The sequence below is a fragment of the Tinamus guttatus genome, unplaced genomic scaffold (assembly GCF_059628265.1).
Source record: "Tinamus guttatus ecotype Peru unplaced genomic scaffold, ASM5962826v1 Tinamus_guttatus_pri_ptg000155l, whole genome shotgun sequence".
Classification (NCBI taxonomy): domain Eukaryota; kingdom Metazoa; phylum Chordata; class Aves; order Tinamiformes; family Tinamidae; genus Tinamus; species Tinamus guttatus.
In genome coordinates this window covers 7588782-7606460 of record NW_028288689.1, presented here as the reverse complement: position 1 = coordinate 7606460, position 17679 = coordinate 7588782, and the positions used below count along the sequence as shown (strand labels likewise).

The 17679-nt window shown below is 56.8% G+C and overlaps 1 protein-coding gene across 2 annotated transcripts; it reads left to right on the top strand.

Moving 5' to 3' along the window:
• Nucleotides 1–2228: 2228 nt before the first annotated feature.
• RELL2 (RELT like 2) lies at nucleotides 2229–16832 on the top strand. 2 transcript variants are annotated; one of them, XM_088522653.1, is made up of 7 exons: nucleotides 2229–2303; nucleotides 6220–6433; nucleotides 8507–8572; nucleotides 8657–8723; nucleotides 9028–9216; nucleotides 13372–13951; nucleotides 16742–16832. In XM_088522653.1, exons 2-7 carry the CDS (start codon nucleotides 6226–6228, stop codon nucleotides 16781–16783), a joined length of 1152 nt encoding a protein of 383 aa, XP_088378779.1. In that variant the 5' UTR covers nucleotides 2229–2303; nucleotides 6220–6225; the 3' UTR covers nucleotides 16784–16832. The 2 variants fall into 2 exon arrangements, with proteins under 2 accessions (XP_088378779.1, XP_088378780.1); XM_088522654.1 differs by lacking the exon at nucleotides 2229–2303 and adding an exon at nucleotides 5385–5403.
• Nucleotides 16833–17679: the final 847 nt, after the last annotated feature.

The following is a 17679-nucleotide window of genomic DNA, read 5'->3' as shown; positions in this document are numbered from 1 at the left end:
GGCCGCGACCACCGCCGCCGCGCGCGCGCCCCTACGTCACCGCGCGCGTCATCGCGCCGCGACCGTCCGTGGCGCCAACACCCCCCCCCCACCCCGGCCGCCCTGGCGAGAGCCGCCGCGTGGGGCGGGGCCAAGCGTGGGGGCGGGGCCCGGGGCGCGCAGGCGCGGTGGTGCTGGCTCCGCGGAGGTGCTTCCCCCCGCCCCCCCGGGGCTCTCGTAGTCCCCCCAGGTTCCCCCCCCAGCGCTCCGGGTTTTCCACGGCCACCCCCAGCCACCTCCCCTCTGACAAACAGTCACCCCCCGCTGTCCCCAGCCCACCTCCCCCCCAAGGCTTTCCCTGGTCACCCCCTGCTTGTGCCCTTTGAGCCCGCGCTGCCCCCCAGGAGCCCCCAGTCCCCTCCGCGCTGCTCCCAGTGCCCCAATGCCCCCAACGCCCCCAGTCAGCTCCCCAGCTGCCCCCCGGTCACCCCAGGAGCCCCCCGGTCCCTTCACACTGCTTCCAGTGCCCCCAATGCGCCCAGCTCTCCCAGTCACCCCCCCCAGCTGCCCCCACTGTCACCAGCAGCCCCCAGGGCTCTCAGCCCCTCTTCCTGCCCAGGCCCCACGTGCCTTCCCGGTGCCAGGACCCCCAGGGCCGCGTCCCAAGCTCAGCCGTGTCCCCGTGTCCCGAAAGGCCCAGGTCCTGCTAATGGCGTTCACAGCCGTGAGCCCGGGCTGGCAGCACTGGGACAGGGAGGTTCCTCGGGGAGCAAATGCTGCAGGGAAAACCCAAGTGCACCAGAAAACCCGCGATCAGGAAGAGGGGAACCCTAAAGCGCAGCCCGAGCCGGGACCCTGCGTGGCGGGTGACGTGGGTGGTGAGCAGCACTGGGTGGCTGGAAAGGGGACAAGGGGACCGTGGTGTCCCCGGGAAGCAAATGGGCAAGAACGTCAGATTGACCTGCTGCGGTGCTGGGCACGTCCCCCGCTCCAAAGGGAAACCTTCCGCTGCTGCCATGGCGGGAATGTCCCCTGGGCACCGCAGAGCCAGTGCAGGAGCCGCGGAGAGGGCCGGACGGGGAGGACCAGCCTGGGGCAGAGATCAGGCAGGGGTCCTGTTTTTCCTGGGCTAACCCCAAAGGAGAGGAAAACACAGAGAAACGCAACTGGCAGGAAGAGCCTGGCAGACCTGAAGCAGAAGGAAGCCCAGCCAGGAGTTTTGCAGCAGGTTTATTTTTGCAATTAAACCCCAAGCACAACAAACAAAACACGCTCCCACGAAGCCAGCAACAGGAGCTGCTTTTCCAGGTCGTGCTCGGCCTCCCTGAGAGCAGATGTGTTGAGCTGGGCAGGGAATCGGTCCTGCAGGTTTCCTTGTGCCACCGGGAGCACCGGCCCTTGAGGGGCTGGAGATGGAGGATGAGATGAGATGGCGTTTGAGACGAGAGGGTCAGGGACACCTGCAGTGGAACAGGTCACTGTGGGGTGTCGGAGAGGGGCAGGGCAAAGGGGCAGCCCCAAACTGGGGGTCCCTGTGAGCGTGGTGGGAGGAGCAGATTTGGGATAGAGCTTGGTCTGGGTTTGCACTGGCAGCAGAAGGATGCTTAAACTGGCTGATAAATGTGCAGAAGGGAAGCGTATGAGCTTGTAGCAACAGGAGTTTTGCGAGTGCGCTGATAACCCCGAGCTTGTGGCCTGGCGACGGAGAGGAGGGCCAGCCGGGTGAACATTTATTGTGCTGAGACTTTGCAAAGAGGCAAGGATGTTTCTCTCAGCGTGCAGCTGCGTCACATTAAATCGCTCTGTGTCACGGTGTGCTGCTCACCGCACGGGCGCCGGCGGCCCTCGCTGCGCCCGCTGGGCTGCCGCTCCTCCTGGCCCGTGTCCTCCGTGGGAGCAGAGGGTCTGTGCGAGGCCACAGGGCCGAGGGCCCACGCGAGGGGCATCCCCCAGGAGAGCCAAAGCCCAACGTGCCCCAGGGGAGAAGGGGAGATCAACCAGCACCCGTGGGAGTCATGCTCCGTGCGCCATGGCCGTTCGCGCTGTGGCTTTGCCTGCGTTTCACCCCGGGACCCGCACGGTGCCCGCGTCCCCCTGCGCCAACGCGGCGGGGTTTTGCGGGCGAGATCTAAGCGATTGGGGCCAGCGATACCCGCGCTGGGCTCCCGCGCCGGCTGACGTCTCGCCGCCGCCGGCTGATCACTCAGCATGACGGGCTGTTTGCAGATCGGAAAGGTGCAGCGAGCAGATAACGTCCCCGCGGGCTGGGAGAGCTGCGCGCACGGCACGGCCGAGCCGCCTGGCTATGGGAAAGGAGCAAATAGGTAAGAAATGCTGCCCGCCCTGGGCGCGTTCTGCTTGCCTGGGGACTTTGCTAGCTGCGTTCACGTTTCCAAAAATCGGTAACTGTTTAGGGCATTTTGACAGGCATTGAGAGCGCTGCAAATAAATCATAGGAGAAGGCTATTTTTAGGTACTCTTGGTGCTCGGACAGCAAAAAGCCATTGCATTTTAAAGACCATTAGCTTGCTGGGCACATCTGAAAGTCTTAAACGGTTTCAGGATTCAGGGTAGTGTTTGAGGAGATGCCAGCAGGAGCCGGCACGGCAATAAGGACAATCTCCGTGCTGGGCTTGGTGGCGGAGCCCCCTGCAACGAGCCTGCCGTGTCCGCAGGAGTTTCAGAGCGCAGAAATCTGCCCGGTTTCCTTCAGTGCCACGTGGACGGTGAATCTGGCCCGAGCAGATGATCCACAAAATGGGCGCGTTAGTGTAGTCCGTGGCGTGACGTGCACTGCGGGCGCTGCAGGGAGGTCACGGTGAAAGAGCAGCAAAGCGGTGACTCGACTTGGCTCGCGGGACCGTTGGCTGCGCGGAGCGATGGGGCGACCTCCCCCCGCGGAGCCGCTCTCCAAGGGACGGCGTGGGGGGCTCGCGCTCTGCGGGGTCTGCTTGGTGCTCACCGCGTCCATCTGCCTCCCTCCTCCCCAGGAACTTCTAAACCTGAGGGCGTCAGATTTGAAGTGTGAAGGAGTGGGAAGGAGTGGGGAGAGGAAGGACACGACTCCAAGCTGAAGCAGCCTCCAGACGTGCCGTGGCTCGTGGCACCGAGTCTCCTTCGTGACTTGTGCTGCTCTGTATTCCCAAGGGCTTGGTGCAATGCGCTGCAGCCAGCGCGGCCCAAGACCCTCCTCATCCTCCCCTGCTGATGGATGCAGAGTGTCCCAGTGCCAAACCTGGTTTTGGGGCGACATCTGTCACCTGTAAGGACTGCACAGGACAAGGCTTCTCTTTGGCGTGGCCATGAGGATATTAATGAGGTCTGTTGGTGGCACAACCGGCTGAGGGGCTCTGAGGCCTGGTGTGATGGATGCAGGATAGAGACCCCTGCGTGTGGGCACGTGGGGTCCCCAGGGGGCTGCTGCTGTGTGCTGAGAGATAGGTGCCCATCTCAGGAGGAGGAGGACAGTGATCGCTTGGGATGCTGAAGCTGAGGAGCTCACTGCTCGCCCTGGTTGAACCTCCTTTGGGACCAGGAGTTGCCCCAGCGCAGGCTGCTGGGCCTTGCTCCTTCTCCCCATCACGTGCCTCCTTGGGTTTGGAAGTGCTTAGGCAGCAGAGATGGTGGGAAAATGGGAATCTGCGGGGAGGAGGATAAATGAACCGGGCTTGTTTAGCCTGGCAGAACTGAAGGCTGAGAGGGGATGGGATTTCAGAAATACGCTGGGTGGGTGGAAACACCAGCGAGGAGAAAGAACGGATTATTCTAAAGGACAGCGTGGGCACGAGAACAAATGGAAAAAAAACCTCACCATGGCTACGTTACCCTGGGGCTTTGAAAGCCAGGGCTGCAAGGTCCCTGGCCCACGGTCTCTTCAGAGATGTGAGGGCAAAGAGTGAACTGCTTTTGAGATCCCTGTCAGCAGGGACTCACATGATATAGTCTGGAGCAGCTTGATAGAGTGGGGCCAGGAGACTTGTCCTATCTTGGCTTGCCAGCAACACATATTAGAAACAGGCCAAAAAGGTCTCCCACTTCCCTTTCTTTCCACATCAGGATTGTCTTGTGGCTACAGCTGGTCTTCCCGGCAGGATAATGGATGGAGGAACACACGGCACATACGGTGTGCTGGGACCTGGAGAAGTCATGGGCCTGGAGCCCTGGGCTCCTGAGTGTTACCTCCATGAATCTCCCGCTGCTTTTGGATAGGAAGGAGGGCTTTCATCACCACATAGCTGACCACAAGGAGAATCCAGATCTGAAAGCCTGGAAGAGTGGATTAAAACAGATACCTGCCAGCACTTCCCTTTGCTCACCTGTATTTCCATCCACAAGGGCCAGTCCAGCTGTGAGGGTCTCTGAGATGCAGGAGGTCCAACACCCTCCTGGCTTTTGGGCACCCATTTGCACATGTATCCACACAGGGTACGGGTGTGCGGAGCAGCTTCGCTGCCTCTGAGCTCGTGCAAGGGGCAGAATAAACAGAAAATCTTAGCACATGGCAAGATGTAAGAATTAACTGGGCATCACACGGACTTGGGGGGTGAATATTTATGTAGATAGGTCAGTAAAGATGTGACAGGAGATAATGTCAAGGGTTGCATCTACCTTTTGAGGTCCGGATGGGGTTGGCCCTCAGGGGATCAGGCTGGATTTGTGGTAGTGAAGGAGATTTTGGTGAAGCCTCCCAAAGGGAGGATGCTGTGGAAGAGATAGAAAAGGAGGTATCGGGACTGCCACTGATGGAGGCTTTGAAGAGTGGTTTAGACAGACGTTTTCTCAGGAATGAGAGAGAAAGTTGGCTTACCTGCCTCTGAGCAGGGTGTTGGGCGAGTGATCTTTTGAGGCTCCTTTTCCATGACATCTCTGGCTCTTTGGTGCCGTGATCATGAACCGGTTAGTGCAGATAAGTGCTGTGCCTTGCACACACGAAACCAGGAACAAGCCTGGTCTTGCTGAGACCCGTTTCCCCCCCACCCCTTTCCCTCCTGCCTCCGCTGTTGTTCTTGCTCTAAAACTCGACACAGGCTTTGGCCAGGGACGTGCCGGGGGAGTTGGGGCTGGCTCGTGTTCTGGCAAGGAGATCTGTGCGGGGACGGCGAGTTTGCCAGCACCGTCTCCACTGAGTGACACTGTTCACCGCCGGCTGCAGCCGTTGGCATTTCCCCCGCGTCCCTCCGCACCTTCCCCTGCTGGAGCCGCCTCCGAGCGCTCCCCGTGCAGCAGGACAGGCAGGTGCTTCCGCCGGCAGCGGGGAGGCTGCCGGGCAGGCGGCAGCAGCTTCTCCTTCCTGGGCAGGAGAAGCGGCCGGGAGCTGGGGCGGCCGAAGGATGCTCCGCGCGGTCCCCTGCGGCAGGGATGCCGCGTTGCTAGGAGACAGGTGAAGGTGACGAGGAGAGCTGCGCGCAGCGCCGGGCGCTCCAGGTAGACCCGCGGCGGCGGCGGCGGCGCGCGCTGCTCTCCGGTGCCCCGGGACGGCCGGCGAGACCCTGCGCGCGCCAAGGAGCGGCCGGTCCCCCCGCCGCATCCCCGCGCTCCCAGGACATGCCCGGGGCAGGGAGCCGGGGAGGCCCTTGAGGCGCACACGGAGCCCCGGCGGGGCAGGCAGCGGCGCAGGGAGGGAGCCCAGTGCCGCGGGGCGCCCGGGGGAAGGCAGACGATGCGGGAGCGGGCGGCCGGCTCAGCCCTTGGCCGGCCCGGCCGCTGCGGCTCCCCGGCCTGCGCTGCCTTTGCCCTTGCGGGCCGAGGCCCCGCGCGGCGGCTGTGAGTAGCGAGGGCCGCGGGGGGAGCGGGCTGGCGCAGCGCTGCGGGCGTGCGGGCCAGGGCCGTGCCGGGCGCTGCGGAGCCGGCACCGCGCTCGCCGCACCGCTGCCCTTGGCGGGGAGCTCGCGGCGCGGCGGGGCTCCCGCCGGCCTGCACGGCTGCCGCTGCCCTTGGGATGCCTCTTGCGCGGCGCGCGCGGGGCGGACGTGTCCTTGGGAAGCCGCGCGGAGCCGTGTCCAGCCTGCATCTCCTTTGGGATGCTCCCGAGTGCCCGGGGACCGGCAGGGCCCCCTGCCAGGCTGGAGCGCGAGATGAGCCCTTGCCAGCTCATCGCTAGCTGGGAGCAGGCTCTTTCCAAGCAAGGGCCTGGGGCCAGGGCTGGGCTGAGGGCAGGGGAGGCCAAGGGCTCTGGAGGATGAGGGCAGGGAGGCCAGCAGTGGGGTAGAGCCCAGCGTGTCTGAGGTGCCCTTCTCCTAGATCCGCATGTCAGACCAGAACAGCACCGATGATGGGGAGTCAGACCCCCAGCACAGCCTGTCTATGGTCTTCCTCCTCGTGCTGGTCTTCTTCATCATGGGGCTGGTGGGTTTCCTGATCTGCCATGTCCTGAAGAAGAAGGGCTATCGGTGCCGGACGTTCCGCGATGAGCTCGACCCAGATAACAAGGACGTGCTGACGGAGCTCCAGGCCAGTGAGTACCACGAGACGAGGCCGCGGCAGCGAGCGGGGAGCGCCCTGCTGCCCCGGTGCTCCTCAAATGGGGGTCCTGGAAGTGACCCAAAGGAGGGAAGGGTTATCCCTCGTGGTCAGTGGGTTGGGGAAGGAATGAAATGGTGGGAGCAGCACTATGCAGCCTCCACAAGCGGGAAGGTTGCATGGAGCCGGCGGGATGGGAAGGGCAGAACTGCTGCCTGTGCAGTGTGCCCGGCCCCAGCTGGGTGCCCTTGGCCCCACATGGCGGAATGGGACTTTGCATGGTCTGGGGGGCTCCTTTATCTGATTTCCCAAAGGTCTCCGTGACCCATTCAGAGCAAATAAATGCCAGCCCCAATGATTTACCATTTCATCCCATTTTGCTTTTTGGCTGCCGTTCCCCCCACTGATGTTTTTTGCTTGTTTTTCCCTTTTGGTGGCCAAACTGCGTCATGCCCAGACGTACGAGAGCTAATGGGGTAGAAGGATGGGGCAGACTCTTGGTAGCTGAACCCCAGCCCGAAGAGGGAGGGAGCCCCTTAGACCGTGCTCAGCCTCCACCACCAGTTTTAGGCTGGTCCAACCCCTAGGATAGTATTTGGGTCAGCATCACTGTACGTTTGCCTTGTTCTCCTTCTCTAGGCCTTGATGCTTGGGCACTGTTAAAAGAGGTTCGTGGTGGGGAGACCTTTGGCCCAGAACCTCTGATGAATCTTGAGCATCTGAGTTATAGGCCTGAGTTATAACCATGAGCCCTAAAAGCAAAAATTGTCAAGACACAAGCTGTCCCTCCATCCCTTTTGTGTGATGAGATCCAGTAACAGGCTCTTGGGTGCTTCCGCTCCTGTGCTCTTCCAGTTCTGCTGTGTTTCTTGTAGGGACTTTCTGGGCTGAAGAGGGGCCTTTTCTTGGGATCTGTGCCCCCTCCTGGAACCCCTTCCAAGGGGTTCTGGGTCACCTGAGGCCACCACAAGTGGCTCTCTGGGAGTGGGGTTTGGAATTCAGGGCAGCATTGAGCGTGAGTGCAAGCCACCGCATGGTCCTAGCAAGGTTTGTCATTTGCTGATTTGCTTAGTCTCTGATGCAGTGGAGATGATGTATTTCTCGGCCTGTTTACTTAATTAAAAGTGGCCAAGTAGTGTTGCAAAGCTCCACTGTCTCTTCTGTCCCATCTTAGGGCTTAGGAGAGTTAGCTTCTCATGCTGGGACTTAACGGGGCCTGGGAGGCAAATGTGGAATGGAAGCAGTGAGGAGCTTCCAGGCAGACTTTGCTGCAGTCCTCCAGATTGAGTAACTTGGCATTACACGGAGACAATATTGAAGCCTTCCAGATTTGGATTTCTCCACTGGAGACTCCACAGCCCCGGGGAATTGTCCCTGGGGACACCAGAAGGGCAGCGGCAGGATTGTGCTCTCCAGGGAGGATCCCTGCCAGACTGGGCTCTGGCCTACCTATGTGAACATATGTCCAGCATCACAAGCTGGGCTGAAAGTCCATCTAGCCAAGTCTCCTGCCTCCAGAAGTGTCCAAAAACATGTGCCCAGGGATACAAGAACAGAGCAGACGTTTACTGATACTCCCTCAGAGTACTCCTGATTCTCTAACACTGTGTAGCTCTGTGACTTCCTCTGTCAGAAAAGTTTCCATTTATTGAAGTCCCAGTGGATTTCTTTTCCACAAACATATCCCATTTACCCTTGGACACAGCTAAGCTCTTTACACCCACAAGATCCTGCAGCAAGAAGTTCCACAGCTGAGCTGTGCCCTTCAAGAACCACCTCTTTCTACTTGTTTCAAACCTGCTACCTATTCGTTTCATTTAATGTTTCTGAGCTCTGGTAGAGGAGGAAAAAGATAGTTCTCTGCTCTGTGGGCCCTTGGCTGTCCTTTAGGCATTTCTTTTCCAGGGTCAGAGCTCCAGTGTAGCTCAGATGCTCTCTGGGAAGGATGGGGAGAGCAGGACTTCTCTGACCAATTTATCTGCAGACCCAGGGTGTTCATAGTTGTTCTGTGGGAGGGAATGGTGAGATAGTGAATCCCAGCCCTCAGTGCCGTGTTTTCTGCTTTCAGATGATGAGGAGGAGCTGAATGAGGACACCGTGGAGAAGATTGTGAGATGCATCATCCAAAATGAAGGCGAGCATGTTATAGGGCTTGCTTGGACTCTTCCTGGCAGCTGACTGCTGTGGCTGACATATTCCCTTTCTTCCCTCTCTTCAGCAAACGTGGAGGCCCTCAAGGAGATGCTGGGGGACAATGATGGGGATGTCCCAGTGCCAGTGCCCAGGTGAGGGAAGTGCCAGGCTGTGTCTCTTGCAGAGTGAGGGAGAAGCAGTCTTTGGTACCACCTTGGTCTTGAGACTTCAGCAGCCCCTTCTCAATGGTTTGTTATGAAGCATCTTCCTAACAAGGAGTCATAATTCCACTCTATTTCTGTGCTTTGCTCCAATGTTCATTGTAACATCCCTCACTCCTGTCCTAACAAGAGGTCTCCAACGGAGCTGCTGCTTCTCAGGGCTTGCTGCACTGAGGCTGCACCAAGGTAAGGCTCCTCCAGGTGACGTGACATCTGTGTCCTTTTCCTGTTGCAGCCTTTGTCCCCACCGTAACAGCCAAGATGGGGGACCACCACATCACCACACAGTGCACCTGGGCTCCACGCAGGCCCCCTGCATCCACTGTAGCAAGAGGAAGAAGCCCCCTCTGCATCGACAAGGGAGGTCCAAAGATGGCAAAGGCAGGATGCATCCTGGAGAGACCACTGTCTTCTCAGTGGGCAGGTACTTAAATGAGCCTTGCCAGACATCCCTCTGGCTGAGCAAGTGTAACAGAGGGTCTTCCCTGTCCCCTCAAGGGACTTCAAGAGCTATCTGTGGTCTTCATGTAGCTAGTAGCCTTCAATACAATTTTCTTCCACAATCTTGCCCAGTTTGCCTCTTCCCCCAGCATAAACATTTAGACACACATAAACATTTCGCAGAATGTCCTTTAGCAAGATATCAGCTTCCTACTACCATGGTGATGATAGAGTGACAAGGAACTGCTAATTCCTGGTGGCTGCCCAAACAAGGCGCAAATCTGCTGTGCCCATGTCACGGTTCAGAGGAACAGCCTTTTCACAGTAATATTGAGCCATAGTAATATTGCTTCCACTATTAGAACTAAGAGTCAGAAGATAGCTGAACTGGGAGAACTATGGGGATCTGTTAAAGGGAACGGACCTGCAGGGTCTCGCCATGCTGAACTCCAGCTGAAATTGTGTTTTCCTGGAGACTGACAGTTTCTGCCTCTTTTGCCTGCTGTTGTCAGTGCTCTTCACTTTAAGGTTTGATGTTTGGTAAGCCACATCTCTGCGCACTTGCTTATTCATGGTTAATCTAATTCTCTGGCTGATGCCCAGTTCCCTCTGCTGCTCTGTGTCCTTCATCCATGCTCTTCTCTGTCTCCTTTCAGTCACGTCTGAGTGCCTGGAGAAGACAATCTCCTCTCCTAAACCACCTCTCACATCTTAATTTTCACTCTTTTTGCATATTAAGATCCTATGGCACATCAGCCTTCTCCACAGGATAGCTGTTATGTTTCTCCAAGGTTATATTTTGAGTGCTCCTGCTTGCTGAATCTCTCTTCTTTGAAGTCTGGCTCCTATGGGACCTGTGTGTCCACCAAGTACAAAATTATCTTCAGATTCGGATTCCTGTTTCCAAGTTGACCCCATGTTTTTTCTGATCTTCAATAATTTTTCGGGGAGTGCCTTACTCTTCCTAATTTCCTACAAATACCCTGATTACATGAACTGCCTTGATTTATGACTGATCCTGTATACAAAACTCCTTTAACCATTTTCTTCTGTCTCCAGTCTTATTCCTCTTGGTTTTAGCTTTCAATTTTGTCTTGGCTATACCAGTTGAGAGTCCAGTCCCTTTCCTATTACGTACAGCTCTGTGACGAAGTCTGGTCCCCAGCTGGTAGTCACTAGCTCATAACTGAGGGAACCTCATGTAGAATGGAGGGAATTCAGTGGAGGAACACCAGAACAGCCAGGATACTGGAGTACCTGATGTGTGAGGAGCTTCAGAAGGAACAGGGTTTGTTTACTGTGCAGAAGAGAAGACCAAGGGAGTTGATAATTTCTTTCTACGGCTGCTTGAAGAGTTGGGGGAAGATCATAAGGAAGACTCTTCTCAGAGATGCAGAGTGCAAGGACAAGAGTTAATGACCACAAGAGAAATACAGATAAGACATTAATGATTTCAGCCTGAGAGAGGTGCAGACCTGGGGACGAAGCCCAGAGGAGAGGAGAGATTTATGCCTTTGGAGATGTCTAAAACCAAACTGAAGAATCAATCTGACTGAGTTTTGAAGCTGGCCCAGCTTTGCGTGCAGGCTTGGACTGGAGGCCTTCTGAGGCCCTTCCTAATCTAAGTTATTGTATAATTCTAAGACAATTAGAGTTACATCATCTATGGCCTCTAATTATTGAATAATTTACTAATTATTGAGTAATTTACTATCTTAGGGCTTTCCCTAAAACCTTCCAATGCTTTTGTCTTTGCAATCTCTACAATGCTATTGAACAGACAAGGAGTCTTCCACCACCTTGCACCATTCCTGCCTGCAGACAACCCCAGCGCTGCTCCTGCCGCTGTGCTGTCTGCTCTGTTAGTTACGTAGCTCAGCCACTAAGGCATCTGCATCTGATGGAGGTCTTGTCCTGAGCTGCATCAGCCAGTATGTCATGTCCTATTGAATCAAAAACCTTAGCGATACTGACTAGGCAGATGGCCAAAACTCTCCTGCCTTTGTCATTGTGATCTTGAGGTTGGTTACTTTGTCATGCACCCCTTCCAGCCTGAATCCTCCCTGCTCCTTTGAATCCTTTCCTGGATCTCTCAGGCTGGCATTACCAAGAAATAATGCTGTCAGTTGCACCTCTTTCCAGTCTCTCTTTGCAATTAGAACATTCTTTAATCTTCTCAAATCACAGTGCTATTCCCTAAAAGGTCTCATTTCTTGATGCTTGGCCTGAACCAAGCAGTCCTCTGGGTACTTCATCCAGAGATGGAGCAGTTTTCTCTTTGACTTTTCTAATTATGAGTAGCATTTCTGATTGCAATGCTGAGGAGTGTGTGTTGTCTACTCTGGCAATAATATTTAAAGGTTTTGGCCACCCACTGTTCTGGCCATCTGCTTAGGACCTGCACTTCCTGTTTATGATTTAGTGATTCAAACTTGGAGGGTTTAAGAATATCTGCCAGTGACCAAGTAACCTGAACCTCTTTCTGAAGTCACATTCCTTGTTGCTGTCCTCTTGCTGACCCATCCTCTTGTTCCTCTTTATTTGTTCTACTTCTGAGTTTGTTTATGTTGCCCAGTGCTGTCTGGTGGTGATTTCCTTCACTCAGCAATCTCTAGTGGCTCCTCAGGGATGTGTTCTTGCTTGGGCTTTATTCTCAGTCCCCTTCTTCATCAGTCATATTATCGTTCACTTAACATTTGGATCTTGCTCTTTCAACCCCAGCAGTGCTTGAAAATTGCTGATAAAGCAGTATTTTGCCCAGACATTGAATCATAGCTCAACTTCAGCAGAGACAGCGTGTGTAACTTCATCGTGTGTGATTCAAGTGCAGCTGAATCTGGTTGCTGAATGAGTCAAACATTGCATCAGGGTAATTTTTCTGCTGGAGGATCAGTATTTTCTGGCTGGTCGACACTACCCATGGAAGAAAGTTCCTGTCTGCTGATTCTGCAGTGGTTTGCATTGATTATGAAGAATAATTATAATTAGTCCCAACATACTCACTTGCAATTTAGACTGTGTCCATGTTGCCTAGACCTTCCAGCTCCCAAAGTTATGGTAGTTCCCTAACTTCTCTCTTCTTCCCAAATGCAATAATGTGATCACCTCAGGTTATAAATGCATCTTTTGTGGGTGTCAGGCCAATTTCTGCAGTAGCTCCCCTTCCTATTCCTGAGCTCTGAGCTCAGGTCATCGGCTGGTACATCACAGAGCCTGGGTGAACCTCTTAGATACCACTCAAGGAGTTTTTAGTCGAAAAACTCCTGGCTTTTGGACTCTCCACCCAAACACAGTGTGTCTTGTCAAAACCCTAGCCCAGCTTGGCTTTACTCAGCCTGTGGAGACGGTTGAAAACTCTGGTTCTTTTTTCCACTTAGAGTAGCCGGTCCCTAGACATAGTGTCCATGTGCTTCCGTATGACCAAGCCTTCCTTCCCTGCCAAGCTCAGCTGATTTGCTTTTCAGCTGCTGAATTTATAGCTGAGTTTCTGTATTTGTACTTCTGTATTCCTATTTGGCCAAGTTGCATCTCAGAGTGTTTTGGAAAGAGGTGACCCATTTTATTGCAGGGGGGACTTAAACTGTTGCTTCCTGCATCGCTAGTGTCTGGATTAGACTTTGCATCCTTCTCTTTGCCTCACTTCCTATTTGTTGTGCCTCTTTTTAGAGGCCATGCCAAAATGAAAGCAAATTGGGTCAATGGGAATGACCTAGATCAATGGGAATGTGATTCCAGGCTAGGAGAGCGGAGCCAAGGCAGGTGGCCAGGGCAGGGTTGGGGCTGGTTCAGTTTGAAGGGCCTCAAAGGCCAATTCCCTGCGAAGTGTAGGAGCAAAAGGGATCGGGAGTACAGGGGCAGCATTCACATATACATGAAAAATTCACATGTGCTTATAGAAAGAAAGATGTGAATTAGCAGTCACAATTAATTTGCTCAAAAGGTGGCTGATAATGTAGCAGAGGAAGTTAGTAGACCCTAGCAAGGTAGGGCCGGTGGTGTACAATGGATCACAAAGGTTGGAGATCAGCATTGGACCATGCTAAAGAGAGGGAACCAGAGGCTGGAAGGATGGGCAAGCTGGGAATATTGGTGGGAGAGAGGAGGGAAGAGATTTTCACCTGCCGGTCATCTGTTCTAGGTTTCGTGTCACACACATTGGGAAGAAGCCCGCTTTCCAAGAGCAGCAGGACGCTGCCCTGCCCGATGGCAGCAAGGAGCCCAGCACGGAGGAGCTAGAGCACAGCAGCGAGCGGCTCCAGCAGGAGAGCGCTCGCAATGGGACAGTCCCCGGGCACGGCCTGCAGAACGGGGCCGTCCAGAAGGGTGCACAGAGCGGCAAGGGCGCGGAGCAAAGTCACTCAAACGCCCCCAACACACCAGCCAACTCAGACACTCGCAGCAATAGACCTGATGGCAAGGGGCCTGGGAGGGCAGGCTCGCTGCAGGATGTTCACACTGCTCTTGGAAGCGCTAGTCACCAAAGGAAGCGTTTGGGCCACCAGGCTCTGGGGGGGTCAAGTGCCAGCACCCCAGGAGAGCCAGCGGAGGAAGGAGGGCAGAGAGCCAGCGTCTACCAGGAGGAGGCTGGACTGGGCTCAGCGGATGAAGTGTCAGATATTCACGGGAGCCTGAGCCTACAGGAAGCGTTACAAGCTGATGAGCTGGGAAGCAACTACACCAGCAGGAAGCAGCCCGGAGCAGAGGACGTGGGGCAGCAGGTAGGTTGCTACTCGTCCTTGTTCCGTGAGCGCTCTGGGTTGGAGGGGGTTGAAGGTTTATGGCACAGCTTCACCATGTCCTGGCACGATTAGTACTGCCAAGCTGAGCAACCAACCCGAGCCCGGTGGCGTGACCACAGACAAGCAGAGCTTACGTTGGAGCTCATGTCTCTGGGTCTGCGGTGTCAGACCTGTTCTGTTTTGTCCAGCCTTTCTGTTCTGCCTTCCTCTCCTTTCTACTTCCTTTTATTCTCGATTGCATTTTCTCTTCCCCTTTTCTGATGTTTCAGGCAGTGTCTAAAGAGTGATTATATCCTTCTCGCTGCCTCCTCTGCAAGGCTGCTCAGGCTGGCAGAGGCTGTGGGCTCTTCCGCAGGGCTCCGGGCAGCAGGGAGGTGACAGCTCCTTCAGTAGTGGGTACCCAGGACTGTGCAAAGCGCCCACCTTGGGTAGTCTGTCCTTTATTTTCTCCAGGAAAGCCCTTGTTTCGTGTGCACTCCCTGAGCCCCTCTCAGTAATGATCATACAGCTTCTCAGGGCACAAGATGTGTCCAAAGAGACATGGTTTCTCCTGGCAGCACCAGCCCTGTGGAGGGCGGCCACTGTCTCCAGGACGGTTCCCACCCTGACAGCATCCGTACTCCAGAAAGGAGCCTGATCACTGATGGGATTGGGAGGTGAAGCCCTGACCCAAGACAAACCCTGCTGCTCCCAGACCCTCCCTTTTCCCTTATGGACAACTCTTAAGCACGATGCTGTGTTGGGACAAAGCCACTGTGGCTTTCAGTGCTTGTGGTGAGATGAGACCTTGCCAAACGCCTGTCCTGTGCCAGCACAACCCACTCTAGGCCTTCAAAGTCAAACAGTCAAAGCTGTTTGAAAGACAGAAGACATTTTTCTGGCTTGGTCAGTGTGGAGGTGACCTTGCTTGGTGGAGGAGCCTCTTGCTTTTAGGCATGTTCATTGGGACCACTTTTCTTGCCCCTGTGGCTGGTGGTTCTCAGCCTCCACATGCAGCTTAGTGACCTCAGAGCTTTAGCTTTGCTGAAGTTCTGGGGCTTTTCATGTCCAGCAATGTGCAGGCAGAGAAAGGTGTCTCCAGGATCCTTAAAAGTCTAGGAAACTCTGAAAGCAACGTGGCTCTTTCCGAGTTGTTCTTCCACTGTCTGGAAGAGTCCAGTGCTGGCCATGCTCAGAGAGGAGAACAGTCCACTGCGGGCAGGGCTGGTGGGTTCCCAGCACACATGTACACCAGCACCCTGGTGCCACCATCCACCTGAAGCTGCTCTGGGCCTTCCCAACCGCCTGCCTTTCTGTGGGCGCTGCAGAGCACACAGCTCGCCTGGGCTTGGATGTCGCAGCCCGCAGAGGACTTTGCTCCATGCAGTGCCTTCAGGAAGCAGCATCGTTTCTGCTTGGCCTCCGGTGTTTTGGATGGAGGTGGGTGAGCCCCGGCACGCAGAGCTGCTCCCTGCCCGTGCTGGCCGTACGGAGCAGCCCCGAGAGCCGCCTCCAGCAGCAGGGCTCACGCGGCGCCTTGCTCAGAAGAAAAAGGAAGCAAATGGTCTGATTAAAAACCACAGCATGTTTCAGAGCCCCGGACTTCCCCAGGGCTGGCACTGTGTGGTCAGAGCCCCACGGGCCACGGCGTGTGCCAGCACGGCATGGAGACGATACGGAGCGGGAGAGAGTCACGGTGGGAGCACGAGCTGGGGCGTGGGAGAGGTGACGGGAAAGGTCCCCATTTACACATAGGCTGAGGAGGAACCTGCTGCATTTGTCTTGTCTCCCTTGCTGATGCCTGGGCTGAGGGTTTCGGACTCCTTTTGGCCAGAGGTTGCTGCTGTTTCTCAGGGGAGGACGTGTCCTGTGCCTGGGCGCCGGCAGCAGAGGAAGCTGATGCAGCTCTGCTCATGTCCGCGGGCTCCGCAGCCCCGCGCAGCTGTGGGGCAGAGGGTTTGGCTTGCAGGGGCTCAGCTGGAGGATGGGGATGTTGAAAAGCTCCAAATCCAAGGCTTGGTGGCACGCATAGGGCTGCGGCAGCCCATGGTGCTGAGGAAGAGGAGAGAGGCAGGGCTGGGGGTCTGCAGAGCCTGGGCGGGAGTTTGGATGCCCCAGGACAGCCTGGGGGCTCCAGCTCTTCTCCAGAGCGGCAGCACAGGCTGCTCTCCCTGCTATGGGCCACCAAGCTCGGGCTGACAGCCATGGTCCCTCTCATGTGCAGGACAAGCCTGGGGATGTGGAGGGTTTTTCCACCCTTCGTCTGTCCCCTGTGTGGTGTCAGGACAGTGCTGGGCTCTCGTATCACACCCTGTGCTCGGGTTTCCTTTGGAGCGGAGCTGGGGATGGCCAGGAGGCGCTAGGAACAACTGTGGGCTCCAGTGGGGGAGCACGGAGCCCAAGGGACGCCAAAGTGCTTGATCCTGGCTCCTGAGGGGAGCTGGGGCTGCTCCACCAGCCCTCACACAGCCTTGCCCATAGCTCTGTGGTGTCCTCGTGGTGATGGGGCCTGGTCGAGAAGGTTGCCACCGAGCCCTGGAGCTGCTCGGCATCTCCCTAGCCCCTTCTGTGCAAGCCAGGCCCATGAGCTGCTGCCCGGTGGGTCCTGCAGTGCCCAGGACAGCTCGGAAGGGCAGAGCGATGGCAGCTCTGTTGGGCCCCGGGACCTTGGCCAGGTCTCGTAGGCGAAGAGCCCCCAGCCTGGGCGGCAGCGTCCCGCTCCGTGACTCACCCTGCTCCCGCGGCAGAGCGGCGCGGTGCCTGAAGCGCTCGTCTCTCCTTCCCCAGCAGGAGCCGAGCGCCATGGTGCGGGACCCGGGACTGACCGTGTGATGTAAGTGCTTCCCCGCGTCCCCTGGGCCACGCTGTCCCTGGAGAGCGTGGGATTCAACTGCAGAAAGCTGCAGGCTTGTGGGCGGGTTGTGGTCCTCTGTGCTCCTAGCAAGGAAACGGGGTCCTCCAGGTCCTGCAAGAGGCAGGATCTCCAGCTCTTGGAGGATGGAGAGTCCCTTGCCCACATCCCAGTCCTGAGCTGGACACAGCCAAGATCAGAATCCCTTTGGAGGCCACTGTTGCCATGGGGGGCCCGGGAGCAAGCAAAGAGGGGGCAGAAGTGGCTTGGGAAAAGCCTGGCTGGTCCCTCAGAGGGTGTCAGGGCAGGTGAGAACAAGGGCCCCTTTCAGCCCCTCTTTCTCCCGCAGCTCCTCTCCGCTCGGGCGGCCCATGGGGGCGCGCGGCCCCCGGCCCTCACACTGGGCGCAGGGCTCTGCCGTGGCCGCGGGGGCTGTGGGCGGCCAGCCCCGGCCCAGGAGAGCAGCTACGAGCTTGGCATGGCCAGAGCGACGCGCGGACATTCAACCGAAAACCGCACTCGGCGACAGACCTCATCCCATTGGCAATAGTTACCCGACTCCCACCCTCACCGCACTTGCCCCAGAGAGCCCCCAACACACCAAGGCCCCACAAGGGCATCTCAGGCCCCCTGGCACAGGCGGGACAGTGTCAGCACCATCCTGGCCCAGTCCTGCTGCCCACGTGGGTCCCCGCAGCCCCAGGGCAGGAAGGAGGGCAGCCGCGGAGCCAAACTGCTGCCCAAGGGCCGGGCAGCGACGCGGGTGCGTGACCACAGCGAGGCACGGGCTGAGCCCGCGCGGGGTTGGGGCAGCACCTTCCCCCCAGCCTGGCACCTGAAACGCAGAGCACAGCCCCACGGGGCCCCCCGGCCGCAG